The 23,022-nt window shown below is 41.4% G+C and overlaps 5 protein-coding genes across 5 annotated transcripts; 2 read left to right on the top strand and 3 right to left on the bottom strand.

Moving 5' to 3' along the window:
- Positions 1 to 2,319: 2,319 nt before the first annotated feature.
- On the bottom strand, positions 2,320 to 5,432 carry BDW70DRAFT_143853 (putative actin binding protein). The gene is made up of 4 exons (XM_073738161.1): positions 4,913 to 5,432; positions 4,668 to 4,855; positions 2,770 to 4,605; positions 2,320 to 2,673 (listed from the first exon to the last, which is right to left on the bottom strand). Exons 1-4 carry the CDS (start codon positions 5,115 to 5,117, stop codon positions 2,587 to 2,589), a joined length of 2,316 nt encoding a protein of 771 aa, XP_073591985.1. The 5' UTR covers positions 5,118 to 5,432; the 3' UTR covers positions 2,320 to 2,586.
- A 523-nt stretch (positions 5,433 to 5,955) lies between these two features.
- BDW70DRAFT_153593 (AMP deaminase) lies at positions 5,956 to 8,203 on the top strand (the record flags this gene model as incomplete). Its single annotated transcript, XM_073739668.1, has 2 exons — positions 5,956 to 7,023; positions 7,079 to 8,203. 2 exons carry the CDS (start codon positions 5,956 to 5,958, stop codon positions 8,201 to 8,203), a joined length of 2,193 nt encoding a protein of 730 aa, XP_073591984.1.
- Positions 8,204 to 8,685: 482 nt separating this feature from the next.
- BDW70DRAFT_118290 (uncharacterized protein) lies at positions 8,686 to 11,106 on the bottom strand. The gene is made up of 3 exons (XM_073734703.1): positions 10,995 to 11,106; positions 9,006 to 10,861; positions 8,686 to 8,945 (listed from the first exon to the last, which is right to left on the bottom strand). Exon 2 carries the CDS (start codon positions 10,836 to 10,838, stop codon positions 9,021 to 9,023), a length of 1,818 nt encoding a protein of 605 aa, XP_073591983.1. The 5' UTR covers positions 10,839 to 10,861; positions 10,995 to 11,106; the 3' UTR covers positions 8,686 to 8,945; positions 9,006 to 9,020.
- Positions 11,107 to 18,408: 7,302 nt separating this feature from the next.
- BDW70DRAFT_118273 (dynamin-related GTPase DNM1) lies at positions 18,409 to 21,241 on the top strand. The gene is made up of 3 exons (XM_073734702.1): positions 18,409 to 18,702; positions 18,768 to 20,738; positions 20,800 to 21,241. Exons 1-3 carry the CDS (start codon positions 18,604 to 18,606, stop codon positions 21,112 to 21,114), a joined length of 2,385 nt encoding a protein of 794 aa, XP_073591982.1. The 5' UTR covers positions 18,409 to 18,603; the 3' UTR covers positions 21,115 to 21,241.
- A 125-nt stretch (positions 21,242 to 21,366) lies between these two features.
- BDW70DRAFT_143845 (putative UPD-GlcNAc transporter (Mnn2-2)) lies at positions 21,367 to 22,954 on the bottom strand. The gene is made up of 4 exons (XM_073738160.1): positions 22,668 to 22,954; positions 22,589 to 22,614; positions 22,517 to 22,533; positions 21,367 to 22,460 (listed from the first exon to the last, which is right to left on the bottom strand). The coding sequence occupies exons 1-4, from the start codon at positions 22,941 to 22,943 to the stop codon at positions 21,400 to 21,402; spliced, it is 1,380 nt and encodes a 459-aa protein (XP_073591981.1). The 5' UTR covers positions 22,944 to 22,954; the 3' UTR covers positions 21,367 to 21,399.
- Positions 22,955 to 23,022: the final 68 nt, after the last annotated feature.

Raw genomic sequence — 23,022 nt, 5'->3', positions numbered from 1 at the left:
ATACTCTAATATCTCAACAACAAGTAGGTTGTAAGTAATACTATAGGACTGAGGTAGAAAATATCCTTTTATAATAATATTTATCTTATTTTTAAGGTCTATAGCCCTAGGTTTTCTCTCACAATAATATAATATTTTTAATTACCAAAAATACAGCTGTAATTTATATTACTTAGAGAGATACTTATTTTAGCAGGATAAAATTCTTAATATCTAAATAAAGGCAGCCCAAATAGACTAAATATATACTTATACATCTTTAAACCAACTTGTTGTTGAGATATTAGAGTATAAAAAGGTGCCACTTTATATGGAATACGGAGGTGCGCGGCTCGCTTGTGTGCGCGGCTCGCTTGTGGATTACGTTATTATCTAAGCTTAATAATATATTTATCTAGTAGTATAATTTACAAGCAAGCATTATATACAAGCAAGTAATATATCCCTATATAAATTAATTATAGTTAAAAAATGAAAGGTATTTAAAGCTACTAAAATATCTATTTCTATATAGAAAAACTAAACATGATCATGATTTAGATACTCTAATGATTTATATTTAATAATATAGTAGTTATTTTATTATAAGAGTACTCATATACAGCCTGTAATTTATCTAGTATATTAAGTATAAGTCTAGTTTATATAGCTTCTTTTACCTGATTCTTATTTTACATAATTATATAGCCTTCTCTAATTAAAAGGCTCTCTTTAGAGGTAATTTATATTTTAAATCAAATTTTTTATAGCTTTTTCTTGAATATAGCTTGTAAATCTTAATTTATTTCTATAAAAATAATAGCCCTATTAAAAGCTATTATAAATTTTTTTAGGAACTAATTCAATACTATCTTTATTAGGCTAGGAGGGCTCTATATATAATATTAAATAATTTTGTATTTATAGATACTTGTTTATCTATTTAAAAATATAGAATATTTTCCGTACAGATATAGTTAATCAGCTTGGAAGTAGTGTAAGGGATTTTAGAAGTATGTTTAGTTTTAAGAATATATATTCTAGTTATAAAACAACTAATCTAGCTATAGCAAAGCCATTTTTAAATATTTTCTAGCTTAAGACTTATTAAATATTAATATAGGCCCAAAAAAATTATACTACTAATATCTTTAGACTAATATCTTTAGGATAATGATTTATAACTATAAAGATTAAAACTAATTATAATAGTAATTATGACGGCAAGCCAATCAGAATATTCAAACAACCATTCTGGCGCTCATATTCAGAATACTAAGCATGGAGAAGAGAATTATGTACACGAAGAGATCATTTGTGGGATGTCCTTACGAAGCGAAGCCTAACTTCTTTTGATAGGCGGTCAGAGCTGGCAGAAGTCGGTGGTATCACGGCCTGCAGCGCCGTGACAGTAATAATAATTCTTATATATCTTCCTATTCTCCATATATCTATATTATATTAGCATAGCTGTATAGCATGGCTACTTAACATAGCTTAGCTACTTTACTACTTTTTCTTAATTCCTACTCCTATTGAGCATGTAACTTGAGGTTTGCTTAGTAGTTATTTATCCCACGCACAATGCTTAGGATAAGCATCCCTGTCATAGTTGGCTGATCATTAGCTGTTGTTGTCCCGTGATATTTCCTTGGCAAGTTTATCATGTTGTGTCATAACAGTGATTATTATTTAGTAACATGTAATGGAACGTATCTATAGACTATATGGACCTTCCTAACTAGACGTGCCGTACGTACAAGAAGGAATCGCTGGAAAGGAGATGTAAGGAACGCGAACTAATAGATATCGTATTATCAAGAATAGTCCGGAGGACCCCGCGGCTTAGTCTCGGGGTGGGTCACGTGCCCGATCAGGTCATAGCCCTACAAGCCGGATTGGGGCCGTGACAGGAGAAAGGAAAAGGGATTGCTGTCATGAGGAAGTCTTACGGGTGGCTCACCGCCTTCAAGACAACGTGGGCCTTGGCCGAGTCACTAAGGTCTAAGGTCCTTGTATAGGCAAGGACCAATAACAAACACTATACATGCATCATAATAAAAAAGCCAGTTAAAAAATAAGTTTAAAAAATATTATATATTAATAGTAAGTACTAACCCTATGCTTATATTTATATAAATAATAACTTGAAACTTATAGTATATATTAAACTTTCCTATTCTAAATAATATAATACCTTGAAATACCTGCTTTTCAAGAGGACTTAAAGGGCTTCATGAAGGTACCCTCTTCCCAGGACTCAGCTAATTAGGGACCTTGTATAAGCAGATGCTTGCTTATTATGTAACCCCCCTCTCTATATACTGGATTTATTTCTCTCTTCCTTAACAAACCCTTCTTGTATATACAGCAGGATATAGCCTAGAACAAGCATATCACCCCAGTACAGCGGGTAAGGTAATCATGGTATGTGGACTGACTGGGAATTATGTTACAACCAACCTATAATGAAAAACTATTCACTTATAATAATGTGAGTATCTAATGTGCACAAAAACTGTACAAGTTGCCCAAAATGAAAAGAATGGGCCAAGATGTGCAGCAACAGTTTGAGCGCCCTGAGAGGCCATTCCATATGATTTCCTTCTAATCATCAAGCTGGACATAGTTCGCTGGAAAAAGCCCTGTTTTGCCACGGAATTCACCTAGCCACCAGTCATCGTCGGGGAATTCCTATTGCAGAGCAAGATAATCAGTTATTTAATCCGAGGAACAAAGTGTTCGATGACAATTGTGGATAAAAAGACTGGGTAGGAGTTGTTGACTTACGATGTTTATGATTTCAGCCCCCTCAGGAAAGCTGAGTTCATTATCCTCGGCCGCCTCATAATCATAAAGAGCCTTGGCAGTGGGCTTAACGTGAGAGCCTGAGGTTGGAGTAGGATCGGCCAGTGTCTCAGATGCATGAGCATTAGCAGGCCGGATATCGGACTCGGCGCGGCTCTGACGACCATCTTCAAGGAGTTCAACATAATTACTAGGGAAAAGTCCTCTTTCCCCTTGGGCGTTCAGACCCAACCACCAATCTTTGTCGACCATTTCGATTTCGGTGACGTATTCACCCTCCCTCAGGTCTACCTCGTTATCCTCTGCCTTCTCATAGTCGTAATGCACAAGAGCTCGCAAATCCCTGACCGAAGCTTCGCCTGATGCCCCAAAGTCTGCATTTTGAGTAAGACGGTTTTCGTCGCTATCGACTAAAGAAACTTCCTCCGGCCTCTCTACAGGTTCGGCCGTTGTGGGGGCATTTCGCGTTTCGTGGTCGTCTGTGGCGTCCTTCGCAATTGGCATGGCAACTCGGATCGGTGAGCTCTCACCTTCAGAGTGTTCGAGTGTCGAGGACTCAGGTAATTGGGTCTGCAGGACAGGCGGCTGCGAAGGTTGTGGCTCACGTGAAACCCCAGCCGTAGCTTCAGCTGGGATGGGGAGGGAAGAAACAGGTTCGCCAGCTTCAGGAGAGCTAGGCGCTTCTTTTGGTAATCCTTGGGTGAGCTGGTCCCGAGTAATACTCTCGCTTTGCTGTGGCGTAATAGCCTCTGGACTAGGCATCCCAGTAGCAACAGAGCCTGCAACCTCAGTGCGGTTATTTTCAACAGACTTTCCCGTGTGCGTAGTCTGGACGGGAGCCCAGGTTCTCCCAGTGTAGGAGCTCTTCCACTCCCCGTCACCACTAAGTTGGCTTTGAACGTTGTCGGCGACAGCAGGGTTGGTTGATTCTTCAGCAGCAGCAGGTTCCTGGCTGCGTTCCTTCGCCTTCTTTTCTGCCCAGAGCTGCGCAGGTGTCTTACCACCTTGGTCGGCGAAGGTTCGACTAGCGCTCCCTATAGGAGGCACGGGCGTGGCACTTAACGCATTGCCGCCGGGAAGAGGCGGCTTTGTGCCGGTAAATGATGTGCTACTAGCGAACTTATTGGTGACCTTAGGCTTAGGCAGGGATGTTAGGCGGCTTGATTCAGTGGAATCCAGATCTGTCGGGCCAGACGACCCATCGAATCGAGCGGAACTTCCCTTCGAACTTGTGTCAGTCTCATCAGGTTTTTGAGCCCTTGCACGAATCGCAGCAATATCGACCTTGCCGACTGGTTGGTATGCACCTTTGACGGGCTCTGGTCGGTCATCCGTTAGGTTGCCAGCCTCGCGCGCTTGCCTTCTGATAGCAGCAATATCCACTTTACCGATAGGCTGATATCCACCCTTGATGACACCACCGGGTTGGTGGCCTGTTGTGAGACTGGGATTCACGGTTGGCTCGATCTGCTTCTCAGATTTGAGTTCTTGTATGTTGACCCGGGTCGGTTTATAAGCCGGCTCAACTTTCTCTAGATTAGTTCGAGTAACGGGAGGAGCATCGGGACCCCATCCGTCGTCCTCGTTTTGCTTCGCTCTTAGTGGCAATGGAGCGGCGGCGGCTGCATTCACATTGATACCTCCAGTTCGGAGAGGAGTAAAGACCGACTTGCTAGAAACTGGTGGTTTTGGGATAGACGCGTTCGGTTTTTCGGGCCCTTGTGTATATTTCGCACCTGATGCATCGCCAACTTTTTGAATGATACCCTCCACTGTCAAGTCGGCTTCTGAGCGAGCCGTTATCTGAACGTGGTATCCCTAAAAATAAAGCGTCAGCATGCAATGTGCGACACTTCCTGCAGATATCAATCTAGACGAACATGTAAGAATTTTGACACCGTGGCCAAGTGGCTAGTAAAGTATCCTTTTGTCCGCTCGGGTACACCTTCCCCACACCATGCAATGAGGACACTTTTCGGCAGGCCTGTGTTAGCATCGATGACCTTGACAAAAGCGAATTGAATTTTTCCCTCGGAGAATTCATCGATGAGATCAGCCAACTCTCCCTCTAGAAAGCCAGGTTAGATATCATGCCATTCTCGGTTTTCAACGCAAGATGTCATACCTCCTGTATCCTGAACTTTGAGTACGCTTTCTTTATTGCTAGCGTCCTGCTGAAAAGCGCTCACCAGGGGCGTTGAAACAGAGAACAATACCCATTTGGCGAATGTTGAAGAACTCTTTGCAGAATCCGTGATTGCATAATCGACCACTGACTGATAACTCTTCGATATCGAGGGTCCATTGGCCGATAGATTGAGAGATGCCATGCTGACAATTAAATCCTCTTCAGTGAAAACCACACTCGCAAAGCACGTTTCAAGTGTCTGTTTCTGCTCAGAGATTATATTGCAGAGAAAGTATCGGCCGCCGTTTGCACCGGCTTAAGGATGTTGAGCAGAGCTGAACAACGAGTGCAACCAGGTGATGTGGTTTCACGGTTCGTTCTCCACGTTCCGCTTCAATGTTTAGTGGAATCCCGTAGGCTGGGGAGAACACTGATAATGTGTTTTTAGTTAGAGATAAAAGTTCCTTTGCGTCCGGTTAGAGGTTTTGCTGCTGAAGCGTGTTCCTAGCTGTTGACGAATGGATACCTACTGGATCAGTTTGGAAGTACGTCACACTAGTCCCGGCAGTAGCTCTATTCAGTTGACCGGACCTCGGGGAAACCCAGTGCCGCAACGCTTTTCCAAAGACATTAGTCATTGTGTAATAAAAGCGAATTGTTACCCGCAACTCTTCGCTCCAAACGATTATCCTGACTGACAGCGCGAGCTACTCTAGTGCTTGCTGGGAGCAAGCAGAGTACCTTCGGCTGGTTTTTTTCCGCCAATGCCAGAAGCTTATTGCTGCTACTGAGGCTAGATAATTCCTGGATGCTAATAAGCCTACCCCCATTCCCTAGTCTTATTTTGAGCTCAAATCTAGGGCCGCTCTGAAATATACTCAGCTTCTTTGACAGTGTGCTGATATATTCAAGTCTATACCTGGAAAGTCCTTGTTAAGGGATCTTCGCTTTGGTCACAAAACAAAATTCCAAAAGCGAATATCACAGCTTTGCACTATAGACAAACTCCACCACTATCAGACTGAGCAGGCATTGACAACATGGAGGAAAACCAGCCTAGCGAGCCTACTTTGTCCGGAGAGTCGGCAGAAGTTCTCCCTAGAGATCGGCAATTAAAGACACCCACATACGATTATGCATTCGAAAAGTCTATGAGCCATACAGAAGCCAAGCTCTTCTATCAAAATCACTCCAATATTTCAACAATAACTCAGCAACTTGCTGGCATGAATCCAGTTCACTTTCCAGTCTCTGTTCACCATGGGCATCCTTTGTCCGACGAGGCTCAACCTGCTAGTGACTTCTTAGGTGCCACCCGTGGCATGATGAACCTAAACTCCGATGGTGACACCGTTACCTCAGAGCTGAATGCCATATGCCGCAAAATTCGGGGTTTATTAGGTTTGAGAGCAAAATATATTCAACTATCCCTACAGACCCTTGAAGACAATCCGAATAATCGTCCAGATTGGAGAATATATCCGCCTCCACCAGAACCAGCGTGGGGCGACGACAAAGAGACTGCCAGAATGAACGAGGATCCCAGCACAGATCAGAGAAGAAGAAAAATGGGCGAAAATATTGGTGAGGACTTCCATTTGGAAGAGTGCATGCCACTTCCCGGAGAGTCCGACTGGGTATTTAAGCTAGATGAGAGCAGTGTCTACCAAGTTTACGATAATTCCGGTGCTGTCGACCGAGAGGAACCCGTGGTCAAAATCCCATCTCTGAGAGACTTTTACATGGATCTCGACGCGGTCATTGACGTCTCGTCGGATGGGCCGGCAAAAAGCTTCTCTTTTAAGCGCCTTTCATACTTGGAAGGAAAATTTCAGCTCTACTCCCTCTTGAATGAGTACCAGGAAATCGCGGATAGCAAGAAAGTGCCACATAGGGATTTCTATAATGTGCGGAAAGTTGACACTCACGTTCATCACTCAGCATGCATGAATCAGAAGCACTTACTTCGCTTCATCAAGAGCAAGATGAAGAAATCGCCAGACGAGGTCGTTCTTTTCAGGGATGGTAAGCATCTGACGCTTAGAGAAGTTTTCGAAAGCATCAACCTTACTGCCTATGATTTGAGTATTGACACACTTGATATGCATGTAAGTCTCCCGTGGGTGTCCTTGATGATTAACTTTGTGACTAATAATTGAGCAGGCTCACACGGATTCATTCCATCGATTTGATAAGTTCAATCTCAAATACAATCCAGTAGGGGAATCCCGGTTGCGAGAGATTTTTCTGAAAACCGACAATTACATAAAAGGTCGTTATCTTGCAGAGATAACCAAGGAAGTAATCTCCGATCTGGAATCAAGCAAATACCAAATGGTCGAGTGGCGTATTTCTATATACGGGAGATCACTCCAAGAATGGGACAAACTTGCAGCTTGGGTGGTGGATAACAAACTATTCTCGCCGAACGTTCGTTGGCTTATCCAAATCCCCCGGTTATATGATGTCTACAAATCGAGCGGTATGATGGAAAATTTCGAGCAGGTGATTACGAACGTCTTTCAACCACTATTCGAAGTAACGAAAGACCCGAATAGCCACCCTAAATTGCATATTTTCTTGCAACGTGTGGTCGGCTTTGACAGTGTTGACGATGAGAGCAAGGCGGAGCGCCGTCTGTATAGGAAATACCCCATCCCTAAGGAGTGGAACACAAAACAAAATCCCCCATACACTTATTGGATTTATTTCATGTTTGCTAATATGGCTTCACTCAATTTTTGGCGGCAACAGCGTGGCTTCAATACGTTTGTCCTAAGACCACACTGTGGCGAAGCCGGAGACCCCGACCATCTCGCAGTCGGATTTCTCTGCTGTCATAGCATCAGTCATGGTATTTTACTCCGAAAGGTTCCATTACTGCAATATTTGTTCTACCTCGACCAAATCGGCATTGCTATGTCACCGCTTAGCAATAATGCCCTATTCCTTACATATGACAAGAATCCGTGCGCCCACTTCTTCAAAAGAGGCCTGAATGTTTCACTGTCAACAGATGATCCTCTGCAATTTGCGTTTACAAAGGAGCCTCTGATCGAGGAATATTCCGTTGCGGCCCAGATCTACAAGTTCAGCGCAGTTGATATGTGCGAGCTTGCGAAGCATTCCGTTGAGCAGAGTGGTTTTGAACTCTCGTTAAAGGAAAGATGGCTTGGTTCAAACTGCTCCTTGGCTGGAGTCGCAGGGAACAACGTTGCAAAGAGTAACGTGCCTGATATACGGGAGGCATTTCGGCACGAAACACTTATTGGGGAGTTGGCATTGTGAGTTTCACATTTTTCCACTCGACTATTTCTACACTGTGTGTGAGAATGTGAGAAAAGACCGGCAACGCTAACCAAACGACCTCTTAGGATTGAGCGGTACTCTGCACAGACCACTCGAGATGGTTTCACATCCGCAGGTGGTCATGGGTCAAATTCTCCCTCTATACAGAAATCCTATCCCACTGTTCAGAGTAAGTATTCATAGTTGATCACATCTCCATTACATATAGTGATTGTTCCTTCCTCGCACGACAGATCTGCTTGGAAAATCGAGTCCTCCGCTAGATCCCTTAACGTATTTAGATCCACACACACTTAGTAAGGCATCCCTTTCGCCTCATGTCGCGCGCCAGAATAGTCATGGTCTGTCAAATCATCTGAGTCCGTCGCAGGCATATTCTGCATCAGACAACCTTACCGGGACAGACCGTGACAATACAGTTAGTCAGACATCTACCGCTGGGCGAGAGGGCCTTCTAGAGCAGAAGATATTTCCCGGTATTGTGCATGAAATGGCTCGGCGCGGCAGTGCTTCGGACCGGGCAATCAACGCGCAAAAGGGGGCTATTGAGGAGCCATTCAAGGCATCGATGACATGAGAGTAACTAGACGTAAATGGCGATGTGGCTCATGGGCTGAGCATGAGTTCGCGGCAGCAATCGGTGCAGACTATCCAGCCTGCTATTTATGTACCGTGTTTGAGATTGGAGGAATTGGCTGTCATTTTGCCGCTCTCCCCAAACCTGTTGCGTCTGGGATTAATTGTGGCCGTATAGCATATAGAAAAAGGTACTTGAGCATACTTCATAAGCGCTGTATCAAACAGCCCAGCTTCCCTTGCGTTCGCTTACCCCCCAAGTCTCATGATAATGCCCCGCTTCAAGCATGCGCGGATGTTGGCGTGCCCATTCATGAATATATAACTTCAAAGCCGTCCACCTCATACAAACGCGATTCGCCACACCCCTGTTGGTAATGTCATTCACACCAACATGGCCTTTGGCGTCCATATTCAAATCATCCGCTCTGAGTGCTGCTACTGGTAGCCCCGAAACCCTACTTAATTCGTGGTCGAAGTAACGGGCAATGCTGGGATATCCTAACGATAAATAATCGTATATCTGCGTAACGAAATCGTCATTGAACTCCTGGTCGATGCACTCGCTATCGTTGGATTCATTTGTCGGACTTTGAACGGCGTTCTGCGATTTTCGATGACGGAGGTTACTGGCTTTAAATGATGCATTCAAATTTCCAGAATCATCGTTTGTGACATCTTTCTTGAGGGTATCAGCTTCCCTCGATGATATTTCAACACCATGTGTGGGATGCCGGTCTGACTTGCAAGTCCCATTCCAAAGCCCGCCAATGTCATATTGAGCAGAAGAGCACGGACTGGCACTCCAGAGGCCTGAGCCTAAAGAGTGGTCGTGGTGACCCTGAGAACCAATACTGTTCAGGTGTTCACATATTGTGGTTTTAGGCGTCAGGCTTTGTGGAAATATGAGATCACCCCCGAGCATCGGCGGGCTAGCCGCCTGCCTTAACCGTGCAAAGGGAGAGTTGGGGTCCCATCCATCATCATGGTTTGCAGGTTTGTCCGATTTCCTGGAAGATTGATAGACCGCACACGTTGAAAAGCATGCTCCTCTCGTTGTAAAATAATGGCGCCTATTCATACCAGCCTCCTCTTTATGCTTGCGTAGGTACTCGAGTTCCGAAGGGAGATCTGCGGATGAGGCGCGCCTCCTTGTCCTGAACTCGAGATCTGGATCACGTATGTTAATGATATCTCCGTTAACAGGTTCTTCTTCGTCTCGGTCAATTGCGAAGTGATCTACTTGCTGGTAAACCTGCTCGTTTGGAAAGGCTGCCAGGGCTTGTTCCTTTAACTGATTCTCCGAGGGATGGCGTGGGAACGGGAGAATGTATTCAATGAAGGACTTTTCTCGGCCATGCCTTGGATGCGCAGTGTCATCTGAGAATGTCCCTCGTGCTGTGGCAATAGTTTCATTGGACATTTGGGGTGAGTCTGACTCATTTGATTCCTCGCTGCCACTAGAGGGAATTGCAGGCAGATCAGGCACACGAAATGAGTGCCTTCTCGTTTCTCGCCGCCGTAGGAGGCTAGAGTATGAGAACCGCGATTCTTGTACAGCGTCATGGTCCGCTTCTATTCGATTAGCGGTCTCGATGGCGTTCCGTGAGCTTTGTGTTCCAAGCCCCGCTGAGCTGAACAGTTTGGCCGGCTTCTTCCCCGGGCGAAATGAGTGTCTGACAGTCTCCATTAGCTGGGGAGTGTATCTCTTCGCGTTTCCCTGCTGATTCCCTCCAATCACCTGCGAAAATGGGGTTCTGTGCATTGTTGCTGTGAATCTGTGTGCATCATGGTTTGTTGTTAAGCAAGGTGACAGGCCGGTCTGTCGTGGGGGAGAATGTGAACTCCTGCCAGAGACCTTATTTATGCACGAGTTGGAACTTATTTCAGATGTGCGGAAGCTTGTTTGCATTTGATGTAAACACTGGGTTCTGAATTCATTGTCTTGACGGTTCTTAGAACTGCGTGAGGATGTCTCTATGGGCTCAGGTAAGAACCTCCGTGGCTTCTTAGATGTTGTGTGAGCGGCCTGAGACATGCTTTCGTTGGCCTAAGGATACTCTGTCGGATATTAGCAACAGTATTGCAAAGGAGGTGCGCTTTGTGTTATATCTGCAGTTTGAAGCCTCTGGCGGGCCAGGGGAAGGTACCGATTGCTAGTCATCACGCAGTACCCAGAGATGTAAATGCATACCTTGCGTCGCGTAGTCGGTCGCGTAATTGAGTCAAGTCCCAGATACCGTTGGATCAACATTGGGCGCTGATAACAGAGGTAAAGTTATGGAGGGTGCCGAATTAGATAGTCTGCGTTATCGTGGTGTGGCGCACAGGTTTGGCGCCGGTTAAATCTATATTTCCGGGCATATATATTGTCAATATCATTTAATACTACTAGTGGTAGTGTCTAGCTTGACACGGCTGCAGCCCATCACTTCGCTTGTTGCTCGCAACAAACCAGCATTGGAGAATGCCAACCCTGGTTGGGCCGCCGGATTATTTTAGTATGTGATTACCCAGGGGCCCACAGTGGGAAATCGTTCAGGGTTTTGCTATAATAACGCAAAGACTTCACCAACTTCCTAGTCCTTACTTTATGCTAAACTTCCATATAAGCTAGACTAAGTCAGTCATTAAAATAATACAAAACAAAGACAAGATGTGAAAGTGGATTTTGTTGTTAAGGTTATTCTCCACAGGAGCTGGCTTGTGATGTGGCAGCAAACCTATACTAATCATTACTTGTTGCACCGCTATCTATCTTAGCATGGTGTTTAGGAGAAGCAACTATATATATCATATCTGTTGTACAATCGCGGGAGGCTTGGTATGGTTATGTAATAATCTTAGTTAGCTAACAGGGTTAGAGCTCCCCACCTAACATCAATAAGAAATCAATTTAATCCTCCCCAAAAATTTTGTCAAAGGGTCTTAATAGATAAGGTTATGATTGTTGTTCTTGGTGGTTAGGCTACCAGGAGCTAAAAGATTACTGCCCTGCGGGAAGGCAGTGATATTAAGTAGAATTAGGTAACAACAATATTGGGCAACTGTAGCTGTCTGATAACCATGAATAATAATGGTTCTAGGCTTCTATCAGTATGATTTTAGTAGTAATTTATAAAATACTAGACAAATTTAACTTTTTTTTTTCCAAAAAAAAAATATAATTAGTAAAATACTATTCTTAATATCCCTAATTATTTCAAAAACTTTATTATATTTGAATATAGCTTTTATTTAAGTACTATAATACAAAGATTCATAACTAAAACTTCCTGGCTAATGTAAAATTATTTAGTAATGTATTATTCATTATAATATAACGTATCCTGGTAGCGAGTGGCCCATGTAAGCGAGCGGACCACCTCTGTATTCCATATAAAATGGCGCCTTTTTCTACTCTATTATCTCAACAACAAGTAGGCTGTAAGTAATATTACCAAACTGAGGTAGAATATATCCTTTTGTAATGATACTTATCCTATTTTCAAGCTCTATAACCTAGGTTTTCTCTCGCAATAGTATAATACTTTTAAATACCAGAAATACAGCTGTAATTTATATTACCCAGAGAAATACTTATTATAGCAGGATAAAATCTCTAATCCTAGATAGAGGCTACCTAAATAGACTAGATATATACTTATACATCCCTGAACCAACTTGTTGTTGAGATAGTAGAGTATAAAAAAGGTGTCATTTTATATGGAATACAGAGGTGGTCCGCTCGCTTACATGGGCCACTCGCTTACAGGATACGTTAGCAGCTATTAATAATGATTCAAGAATTTTTCCTAGCTATATATATACATATATATTCACTATTTTTCCTAGGAGTGTCACGGGGCCAGCCCGAGCCTCATCCTGGCGCGGCGGCCGGAATGAGCGTCGGCTCTGCCGCCACTGACCGTCCAATTACCTGAGATTTCTCGAGCTCTGGCTCTGATCCAGATCAGAACCTCGAGCTACGTCTTGTCTTGTCTACGCACCTGTCTGATAGCCTGACTCTGTAGCCTGCCTCTTGTATCTACTCCATTATCCTGTTCTGAATATATTTCTGAGCTCTGAGCCTGCACCTTGGCAAGGAGAAGTTTTAATTTATTATAAATAATATTTTTTTTATTCTAAGGAAATCAGACTCTTGCCTTGCAAGACCATAAGAAGTAAAATCCTTATTACAGTATTCAGGTACTGATATATATATATATATAATTATTTTATAGCCGGTTAATCTAGTCACACTAATAAAAATGTAGTGGGACGTATTTAGATGGATCTTCCTAGACGTGCCGTACGCACAAGAAGGAATCGCTGGAAAGGAGAAAGGAAAAGGGATTGCTGTCATGAGGAAGTCTTACAGGTGGCTCACCGCCTTCAGGACAACGTAGGCCTTGGCCGAGTCACTAAGGTCTAAGGTCCTTGTATAGGCAAGGGCCCATAACAAAAAAATTAGTATATATCTATAAATATATATTTAGATTTAGCCCTAGTACTTAGTCTGCCTATTTATGATAAAAAAGGGTAATATTTAGGAAGACTATAAAAAATTTCTAGTAAACCAAGTTTCAAATTTACTAGCAAATAATATTATAAAATTAAGTATACTATTTAGCATGGCGACTATTTAGAAATATTATATAAATTAGTGATATTTTTAGTCCCAATAAAACTAATAATTAAAAATAAATATAGCTTTTTTTTGTTGAGAAAAATAGCTATTATTTCATTTTTCCAATGAATTATATAATTTTAAAGATATATTTATTCTTCTAAATAGTTCTAGGGAAACCTCTATAGTTGGTATAATTTCTTCTTACCTAAAATAGCCAGCCTATAGAACGTTATAGTAGATTCTAAAATCTTCTACCTTAAAACAGTATCTAAAGATATATAAATAATTTTATTATATTAAAACTCATCTATTATTAGCGTGCTATTTATTTTGATTGCATTTATTCTCTATTATGAGCAGTATACTTTAGCTATTATAAATTTAGCTTATATACTTTTTCTAGTTAATAATATAATGTAAGAACTTTAAGGGGGGATTTAGTTTATATACTATATCTGAAGAAAATACCTCTAGCCTTTTATTATCTAAAATAAGGATGTTTAAAATATCTAAATATCTTTATAGTACTTTTAGAGAATTCCAATTTATACTGATATATACCTACTAGAAGTTTAAAATTAGATTTTATTTATTTTATCTAGTAATATTCCAGAATAGCTTGATATTCAGTATTTTAAAGGGTTATAAAATAATATCTTATATACAATTTCTACTTATATTATCTTAGTTAATGTAACGGGCGTAGGCAGTATTATTTTCAACTGGCTGTCTCCTATAAACAGTATCACAAGCTTAGAGAAAGAAACAAAAAATAGAAGCGCAGATATCTTCCTCCTCTCTTTTATCAACCTTTCCCAATCATACGTCAAGGCTTCCGACTTCCCGGACTTGCATGCCGACGGATCTCTTTCCCGAAGTTACGAGGACGGATCTCTTTTCCTACGAGGCCGCAATTCCGAGGCTGTACACTGATGTTGCAGAGACCTTATTTAGAACCAGGTTGAGGGCATGGCCGACAACCAAGATCCAGGCCATAGCCTGTGACAAAGCCCATCAGGTAGGCAGCTAATATATCTAAAGACTTCATATAGGCCTGTATAAAGCTTGCTAACCTTTTTAGTGAGCTTGCCTAGTAGGTTGTAATAATTATAAAGGTAAATATAGACCTGATCTCTGTTATGGGACGTATTTAGATGGATCTTCCTATCTAATCGTGCCGTATGTACAAGAAGGAATCGCTGGAGAAGAAGAGAAAGCGGGACAGGACAGATCAGAATTGGAGATGGATGGGGAGCCACGTGACCACAGCCGCGTACGCTACGCGGGGCGTGTTATGGGAGCATCCCATAACAATCTCTGCTATTAAATTTAATTAATTTATAAATAAAATTATATAATATCCAATTTATATGGCTATAAATTACTTTTTTTTTTGGATAAACTAGGTAGAGAAGGCATATTTTTTTTGGATATATTTTTAAGTAACCACTATAATTATTTATATTAGACATTAGAAAGTAGGTAATATGATATATTACTAGGTATAGTACTAGAAGGAAAATCATAATTATCAATAGTTAATTTATTATAAACCTTGTATATAAATATAATTATTATTATTATAATAATTTATGTTATATATTCTGATTAACTATTAATTTAAAAGTAAGATATAATCAAATATTACTATTACTATTTAAGTATAGTAACCATACCTTGCTAGAAAAATAATATAGAAATAAATACCTTAATTAAGATATAATATAATAGAGTATTTTACTCATAAATCTAAAAGTATTTAATAAGAGCTTTATTCTAGAATCTAGTAATCTAACTAGATAATCTAGAGATTCTAGGTATTTAGTAAATTTATTGATAAATATTAAGGATATATTAAAGATCTTAATTAAAAATTAGATCATAGGGCTTACCATGTTTATATTGAAAAACTAAAGCGGGAATTATTAGCTAGAAACTATCAAATAATTTATCTTAGTAGGAAGTATTAGGTTAATAAAGGCTTAGATATTACTATATATATCATAAATAATAAGTCTTGCTATAAAATAGATTTATACATATTTTAAAAATAAAATTCTAAGTCTTTAGTAACTATAATTATAAACAAATTTTTTTTAGTACAGTGCCAGCTCATCATGACTATGTTAACTGGGATAAGTATTATTGCAAGGTATCATTATATAATGTCTTGAACTTAGCTATAGGAGGCTTGTCAAGATCCTAGTTAGCAAATAGCGGGGTTAAAAGTTCCCTACTGATATTAATAAGAAATGTATCTCTGTAAAACAAATTATAATTTGATGATCTTTATTCCTTAAGATAATGGTTATCGTTCTTCTTGGTGATTAGGCTACCAGGGGCCAAAATATTATTACCACCCTGCTTAAAGGTAGTAATATAAAGCAGAATTAGGTAATAATAATTTTAGACAACAATATACTATGGCAACTGCAGCTGTCTGATAAATATAATTAATGATAATAATCTGTAAGAGACGTGTCCAGGCAAGCATCTCCAGCTGGGCCAAGAACGTCACAGGCTATGGCCCGGATTTTGGTTGTCAGCCATGCCCTCAACCAGGAATAATTCCAGAGACCTAAATAAGGTTTCAGCAACATCAGTATACAATCTCAGAATTACAGTGTATAGCTTTGGTAAAGAGATCAGTTGGTATACAGATCTGAGAAGTCTTGATGTGTGACTAGAAAAGGTTAATAAAAGAGGAGGATATTTGCACTTCTATCTTTTGTTTCCTTCTCTAAGCTTGTGATACTTGTTTATACAGGACAGCCCGTTGAAAATAATACTGCCTGCGCCCCTTACAAAAAAGGTCACTATGACCAAACCCCATGGCCTGATTTGCCTGGATCGCACCTATAAAGCTGGTCCGTCGTTACATAATATTGCCCTCCTATTATATCTTACAGTCTTCCTATGCTCTATAACAAGCTAGCTTCTTAAAATATTAGTAAAAGAAAAATTAAATAAGTTGATAATAAAAAGGCAAAAATAGCAACCCTTGCTAAGTAATATAGATCCTACTGTAGCTTAATATCAAAAAATAAGAGCCTTGGATAGATACCTAATAAAGCTCTAGATAAGTACTTGATATATAGCTTTGATAACTAAATCAAATTTAGTAAAGCTTATTATAAACAATTTTCCATAATAAAGAATGTATTATTCTATATAAATGTTTCTAATTTAATTTTTCTCTAAGTATATTAGCTCTTTTAATTGTTATCAAATATACTTTCTAGTAAATCTATATATTGTCTTTTTATTAGTTCAAAAATACTATATTATGCAAGTACCTACTCAGATTATCTTTACATTAATATATATATATACTCTATCCCTTGGTAGTTTTGCCCTAGAATTAAATATAAAACCTGTTCTAGGTCTTGCTGTATTATATATTATATATAGATTATTTACGCTCTAACCCTCCAATATAAGCCCCCTTTTTTGTTTTTTAAGCAGGCATATTAAAGCTTAGCTCAAAATTAGATACATTTAACGTTCAAACATACTAATAAGTTTAGTTTAAGGTCCTTTTCACAATTTAATGAAGATATTTTTAAGTAAAATCCACTTATAGTAGCGCTATGAATACTAATTTTATATAAAATTCTTAGTTGAATACTAAACAAAGGACTTTCATACTACTAGGTAGTTAGCTAACTGATTTAGTATTTGAAATATTCTATATAACGAGATAGCCAGAGAAGCAGATGTTGATTTTTAATAAAATATACTAGGAATATATAAAAGTCTTCATTTTTACTACAAATATAGAGGGGGGCAAATATGCTAGTTCTAAGCTATATCTTGCCGTATATACAAGAAGGCAAGAGAGAAATATATCTAGTGTGTATGTAGAAATAGGCTGTATTAAGTGAGCATCCACTTACAAGGCCTCTGATTGGCTGAGTCCTGAGAAGAGGGTACCTCGTAGGACGAACTTATAACAAAATGTACTTGAAAATGCTTAATGGATAATTATATCTTATATGCTTCCAGTAAAAGGTAGTTTTAGGAAAAAATCTACTCTACTAGTAGTTAGCTATAATAAAGTGCTTAATTATTTTGAGGCAGTGAGTAATCCAGGTATAAAAATATGGACTATAAAGCTCAGAGCGGTATGTTTAAATATAGTATTTTTTTATATCAAGTTCATATATATATAAGTAATACTATAGTGTACTAACTGGTAATTTTTTTCATTGTAAATAACTCTATTAGTCTAATTAAGTTAAAGATCAATATCATAGAGAACATTAATCATTTAATTAGGTAGTACCATCGTTGAATTCCTCACTGAGGAAACGCATGAACCGCTCGGTCATTCGGCGCAAAGTCTGCTAGTAAAGTGCCTAAAATATTGCATATACATCGGATCAGGAGTAGAGGTGGCCTACCTGCTTACAGGTTACATTAATATTTGTCTTAAATCTTATTAATAATCCTCAGGCCTCTATAGCAGCTCTATAAGAGTTATCACAGATTGAGATAGAGTAGCATTCTTCTAAACTGCTAGAAGAAATCAAAGGCCCGTAAAGCAGGCTGAGTGCACCTGTACTGTCCTGGTCGCTAAAGCGCACCCGAAGCGAAGCCCAGGTCAGCCAGCGCGGGTTGGGCCAGCAGAGGATCAGGAAGGCTTGTTTATTTATACTATAACCCTGCTATACGACTTCGTAGTGACCAAACATACTTCATTAATATATTATAATATACATTTGGGGATTCATTAGAACAGCGGCTCTAACTATAATATGTTTAGTTTTATTTGATTTATGTCGTTGTTGGTTGATAAAGATAGCTCTCAAGCTTTGAAGTATATTTGAGAATGACGAGCTCTGCGGAACGATCGGGAGTGGGCGGGACTGACCGGGAATCGTTAATGGTCGCGACATAGCTTACATAACAACAGTATATCACGTGACCATCGAGTTGTGGAAGTATGGACCAACTGGAGTAACCGAACCCTGTCAGGAGATGAAAAAGCTTCATTTGCATTAGATATCCCAGCCTTAACGGCATTTCAAGACTATCACGACCCAGAAGTGCCGTGAACGGTTGCATAACCCATTTTCGCTGCAGCGTCGCGACTCCAATCTAATTACCTGACTATCTACTTTGATTTCGTTTCCTTACCCGGCGCGCCGAACACCCAGGTCCTGTATCTTGATATAACAGGTCGAGGACCATGGCCGCCTTGGGGGAAAATCTGTTGGTGACCGTCAATAAACTGCAAGACCTGGTCTTTAACACCATTGGCAATGACTCGCTTGATCTACCGCAGATTGTGAGTTTTATTTCACCCCAATAAACAACCGCAGTTGAGATATATCATATTAACCATTTCATTAGGTCGTCGTTGGCTCCCAGTCGTCTGGAAAATCCTCTGTTCTGGAAAATATAGTTGGCAGAGACTTTCTTCCTAGAGGAAGTGGGATTGTCACTCGAAGACCGTTGATTTTGCAACTTATAAATATACCCAGCGAACGACATGACAAACCAGAGACCGACGAGGTCCACGTTCCCCATACAGCAGCCAGTGTAGCCGGGCAAAACGAGTGGGCGGAATTTCATCATCAACCGGGCCGAAAGTTTGACGACTTCGCTCTTGTGAAGCAAGAGATCGAGGCTGAGACAGCGAGAATAGCCGGAAATAACAAGGGCATCAATCGCCAGCCGATCAACCTCAAAATCTTTTCGCCGCATGTGCTCAACCTCACCATGGTTGATTTGCCAGGCCTAACCAAAGTGCCAATTGGGGATCAGCCATCGGATATAGAAAAGCAAACTCGTGCCCTAATACTCGAATACATCGCGAAACCGAACAGTATCATCTTAGCTGTTTCACCGGCAAATGTTGACCTGGTTAACTCCGAGTCTTTAAAACTTGCTCGCCAAGTTGACCCTATGGGACGAAGAACGATCGGTGTTCTGACAAAGTTGGACCTTATGGACCATGGGACAAACGCTATGGACATCCTATCCGGCCGCGTCTATCCACTGAAACTTGGCTTCATTGGGGTGGTTAACAGGTCCCAGCAAGATATTCAATCCGGCAAATCTCTCTCGGAGGCCTTACAGGCTGAACTCGACTTTTTTCGACACCACCCAGCTTATCGGAATATGGCTAATAGATGTGGGACGCAATTTCTTGCTAAAACCCTAAATTCGACCTTAATGTCTCATATTAGGGATCGCCTACCGGACATCAAAGCCCGTCTCAATACACTCATGGGTCAAACGCAGCAGGAACTCGCCAGCTACGGCAACAAGCAGTTCAGCGGGAAAGAACATCGAGGATCTCTTATATTACAGCTTATGACGAGGTTTGCCTCCTCCTTTATATCTTCAATTGACGGAACCTCATCGGAAATATCCACGAAAGAATTATGCGGTGGTGCTAGGATATATTATATTTTCAACTCTGTCTTCGGCAACTCTCTTGACACGATTGATCCAACTCAAAACCTTTCAGTTTCGGATATCAGGACTGCCATCCGTAACTCAACGGGGCCGCGTCCAAGTCTTTTTGTTCCGGAGCTCGCTTTTGATCTTCTCGTGAAACCTCAGATCAAACTGCTTGAACCCCCTAGCCAGCGGTGTGTTGAGCTGGTTTACGAAGAACTTATAAAGATATGCCACACTTGTGGCTCGCAAGAGCTGTTGCGCTTTCCTCGTCTTCAGGCCAAACTCATTGAAGTCGTGTCAGATCTCCTGCGCGAGAGGCTAGGCCCCTGCTCCTCTTACGTGGAGTCGTTGATATCAATCCAAAGGGCCTACATCAACACGAATCATCCAAATTTCCTTGGTGCAGCCGCCGCAATGTCGTCTATTATCCAAAGCAAACAGGACCAAGAGAGGAAAGCCGCGCTCGCGGAGGAACGACGCAAGCGAGAGAAGAGACGAATCAGGGAACTCGGTGGTTCGAACGGAAACGCACCAACACATCCGGAAGACGAGGAAGAGCAACCGGAAACCAAAAACCTTCCCATCAGGACTCAATCTAGCAAAGGGACCCGCAGCATGTCTCCTCATATTGGAAAAACATCAGACACTGGAATCACGGCAACTTTGAACGGGACGCATTCGAATCCTCCAACCACCTTTGGCGGCGCAAATACCACCCGCGATTCTTTCCTGAACTACTTCTTTGGCAAAGATGGTGCACAGCCCCAACTTACTACCTCAACCTCCCCCAATCAAAACCAAACCAGGCAGTCCATCCATGAGGTCAATGTAAGCTCAAACGCTCGACGCACAGAGATGCTTCCTCCGGTGGATGATTATACCACGGTGCCCGAATATAATGAAACGAGTTCTGTTGTAAGTATCTGCCCTCCATTGTATGTGAAGTACTCTATTGACACGCCACGAAATTGTCTAGTTGAAGGACGATTCTGAGCCAGCAATATCCGAGCGAGAGCTCATGGAGACGGAATTGATTCGTCGGTTGATCTCTTCATATTTCACCATTGTGAGGGAGACAATTGCCGACCAGGTTCCAAAAGCCATTATGCATCTTCTTGTCAACCACAGTAAAGATGTTGTGCAGAATCGGCTTGTTAGTGAGCTTTACAAGGAAGAGTTCTTCGCTGAGCTTCTATATGAGGATGATGGCATCAAAGCCGAGAGAGAGAAGTGCGAGAGGTTGTTAGAAACATACAAAGCGGCAGCGAAAATTGTCGGCGAAGTCTTGTAAACATAACACCTGTCCACTTTTCCATGTTTTGGGACCCTGGCTATTTTACAACAATGTACCAATGGTGCATGTGGTTGCGGTGTCTTAATCTGTATTATAATTATACTCTAGCTTAAGTGGCGTGTTTACCCTCGGTAGAACTACAAGGAAAGATGTAATATACGTCTATCTACATAGATATCGGGTGCGGCGGTTTATATACCATTAACATAAAACCAAGACTGAGCCGCTACATGTCCGATGTTCATCTGGGGTTAATAAATTAGGCATCATCCATTGACCTAATCAATCTTTCTTCTGAGCTGCCCTCCTTAGCCGCGCACCCTCGAAGCCATACAGGCTCCCTCCCACAAACACAAGTATAGCCCCCATGAGAACACCTTTTGAAAGGGCATTGCCGAAAAGGTGAATGGACAACAGGAGCGAAACAAGCTTTCGAATGTTCAGAACAATCGTCACAGTTAATGACGACGATTTCGCGGAGAGAAGATGCACTCCGCGTATACACCAATATTGCGTCAAGGCATTTGCTAGTAAATAGAAGATCTGTATGGGAATCATACCCAAGATAGGCTGGAATCCTTCATACACACGGCAAGTCACCAGCAGTTGGAGGAAGGCTTCGGCTGGGTTGCTTGTGGAGATTGCACAAGAGTTCCTTGCGCCGGCCGTCTCGTCAGAGGCGGGCAATTCGGTTGAGTGTCCCATCGAATCCAACAGGGCTCGGATATGGTATAGCAATGAAGGAGACGAATTCAATGTGCGCCACTGAGTCAAAAGTCTGGGAAAAGTAGGAAAAAAGAGTGGTAAAGAGAGCGTATGAGAATAGAACAGAGCTTCTTTCCAATGGCTCCGCCCAAAGGTTTCATACAGCCGATCAGCATAGATCCCTTGAAATGCAGAAAGCAGCATCGCCAACGCAAGAATAGCAAAGCCGATAAAGGTGCTGTATATGTTAGAGCTTCCACCCGCCCCAAAGTGTACCGCTTCTCCTTTCGCCTGCGCATCTGCTAATGCAGAAGTGACGACCCCGAAAGTAAGCAGCGCGACTGATAGAATCTGTCCCCTTGAATATCTTTTACCAGCATAAAGGTAACCAACAGCAATTGAAGCGACTGGACCACCGGATCTCAGTATAATATGCAGAGGCACTGAAATCCGATACGCAAATGCCCAATTGTTGAGAAGATTGACCGTAACGAAGAAAGCCGTGTAAATTAACCATGATCTTAATGGTATTGAGCGCTGGCTGAGGAAGAATGACCGGAAGCCCGCTGATGGGGAAAAGAAGTTTGGTAACATAAAAAGCGCAGTCAGAATGAACTGAGCAAATGTTATTAATGGCCCTGACAAAACGGATAATCAGAACCTCCTTCAGGGTCAAAGAAGTGGAATAATATACCTGAATCTGGTTGATCTCTGCATTAGATTAGCGAATCTGTTAATTTCACAGTCTAGTCTACTTGGGACTCACTTTACTATTGCCTCAAGGGCAAATACCTTGATTGGAAAATTAGTGATGTATCTTGCAAAAGTGATCTCTATCTACCCACATTCGCACAGCAGCCCCCAAAGATTAAAGATATCATCAAAATAATGCTTGTCCAGTGAGCAAAGGCTGTTTGAATTGCAACAGCTGCAATACCAGGCATGCTGTGGATAGATTTGTCCGCATCCCTTCTTCGTTTGCCCATATCTGTCGTGGCGCCCCTGGATCTAGCAGGGTCGAAATGTCCAGAGCGGAGTTTCAGCTTGTGGCCATTCTCTGTTAAGCGAATATCATTCTCGACGAAAGCGTCTCGCGCGGATGGTTTCGTTGTCATGGTCATCTCGGTTTGAAGAAATATCGGTGTCGAAATTATCTGTGAAGAGGGTGGATTGTTTATCTATTCTTTAGCGGCGATACGC

Source organism: Aspergillus foveolatus, assembly GCF_047715535.1.
Source record: "Aspergillus foveolatus strain CBS 279.81 unplaced genomic scaffold BDW70scaffold_80, whole genome shotgun sequence".
NCBI lineage: Eukaryota > Fungi > Ascomycota > Eurotiomycetes > Eurotiales > Aspergillaceae > Aspergillus > Aspergillus foveolatus.
The sequence above is the reverse complement of the archived record's forward strand: the minus strand, read 5'-3'. Positions and strand labels throughout refer to the sequence as shown.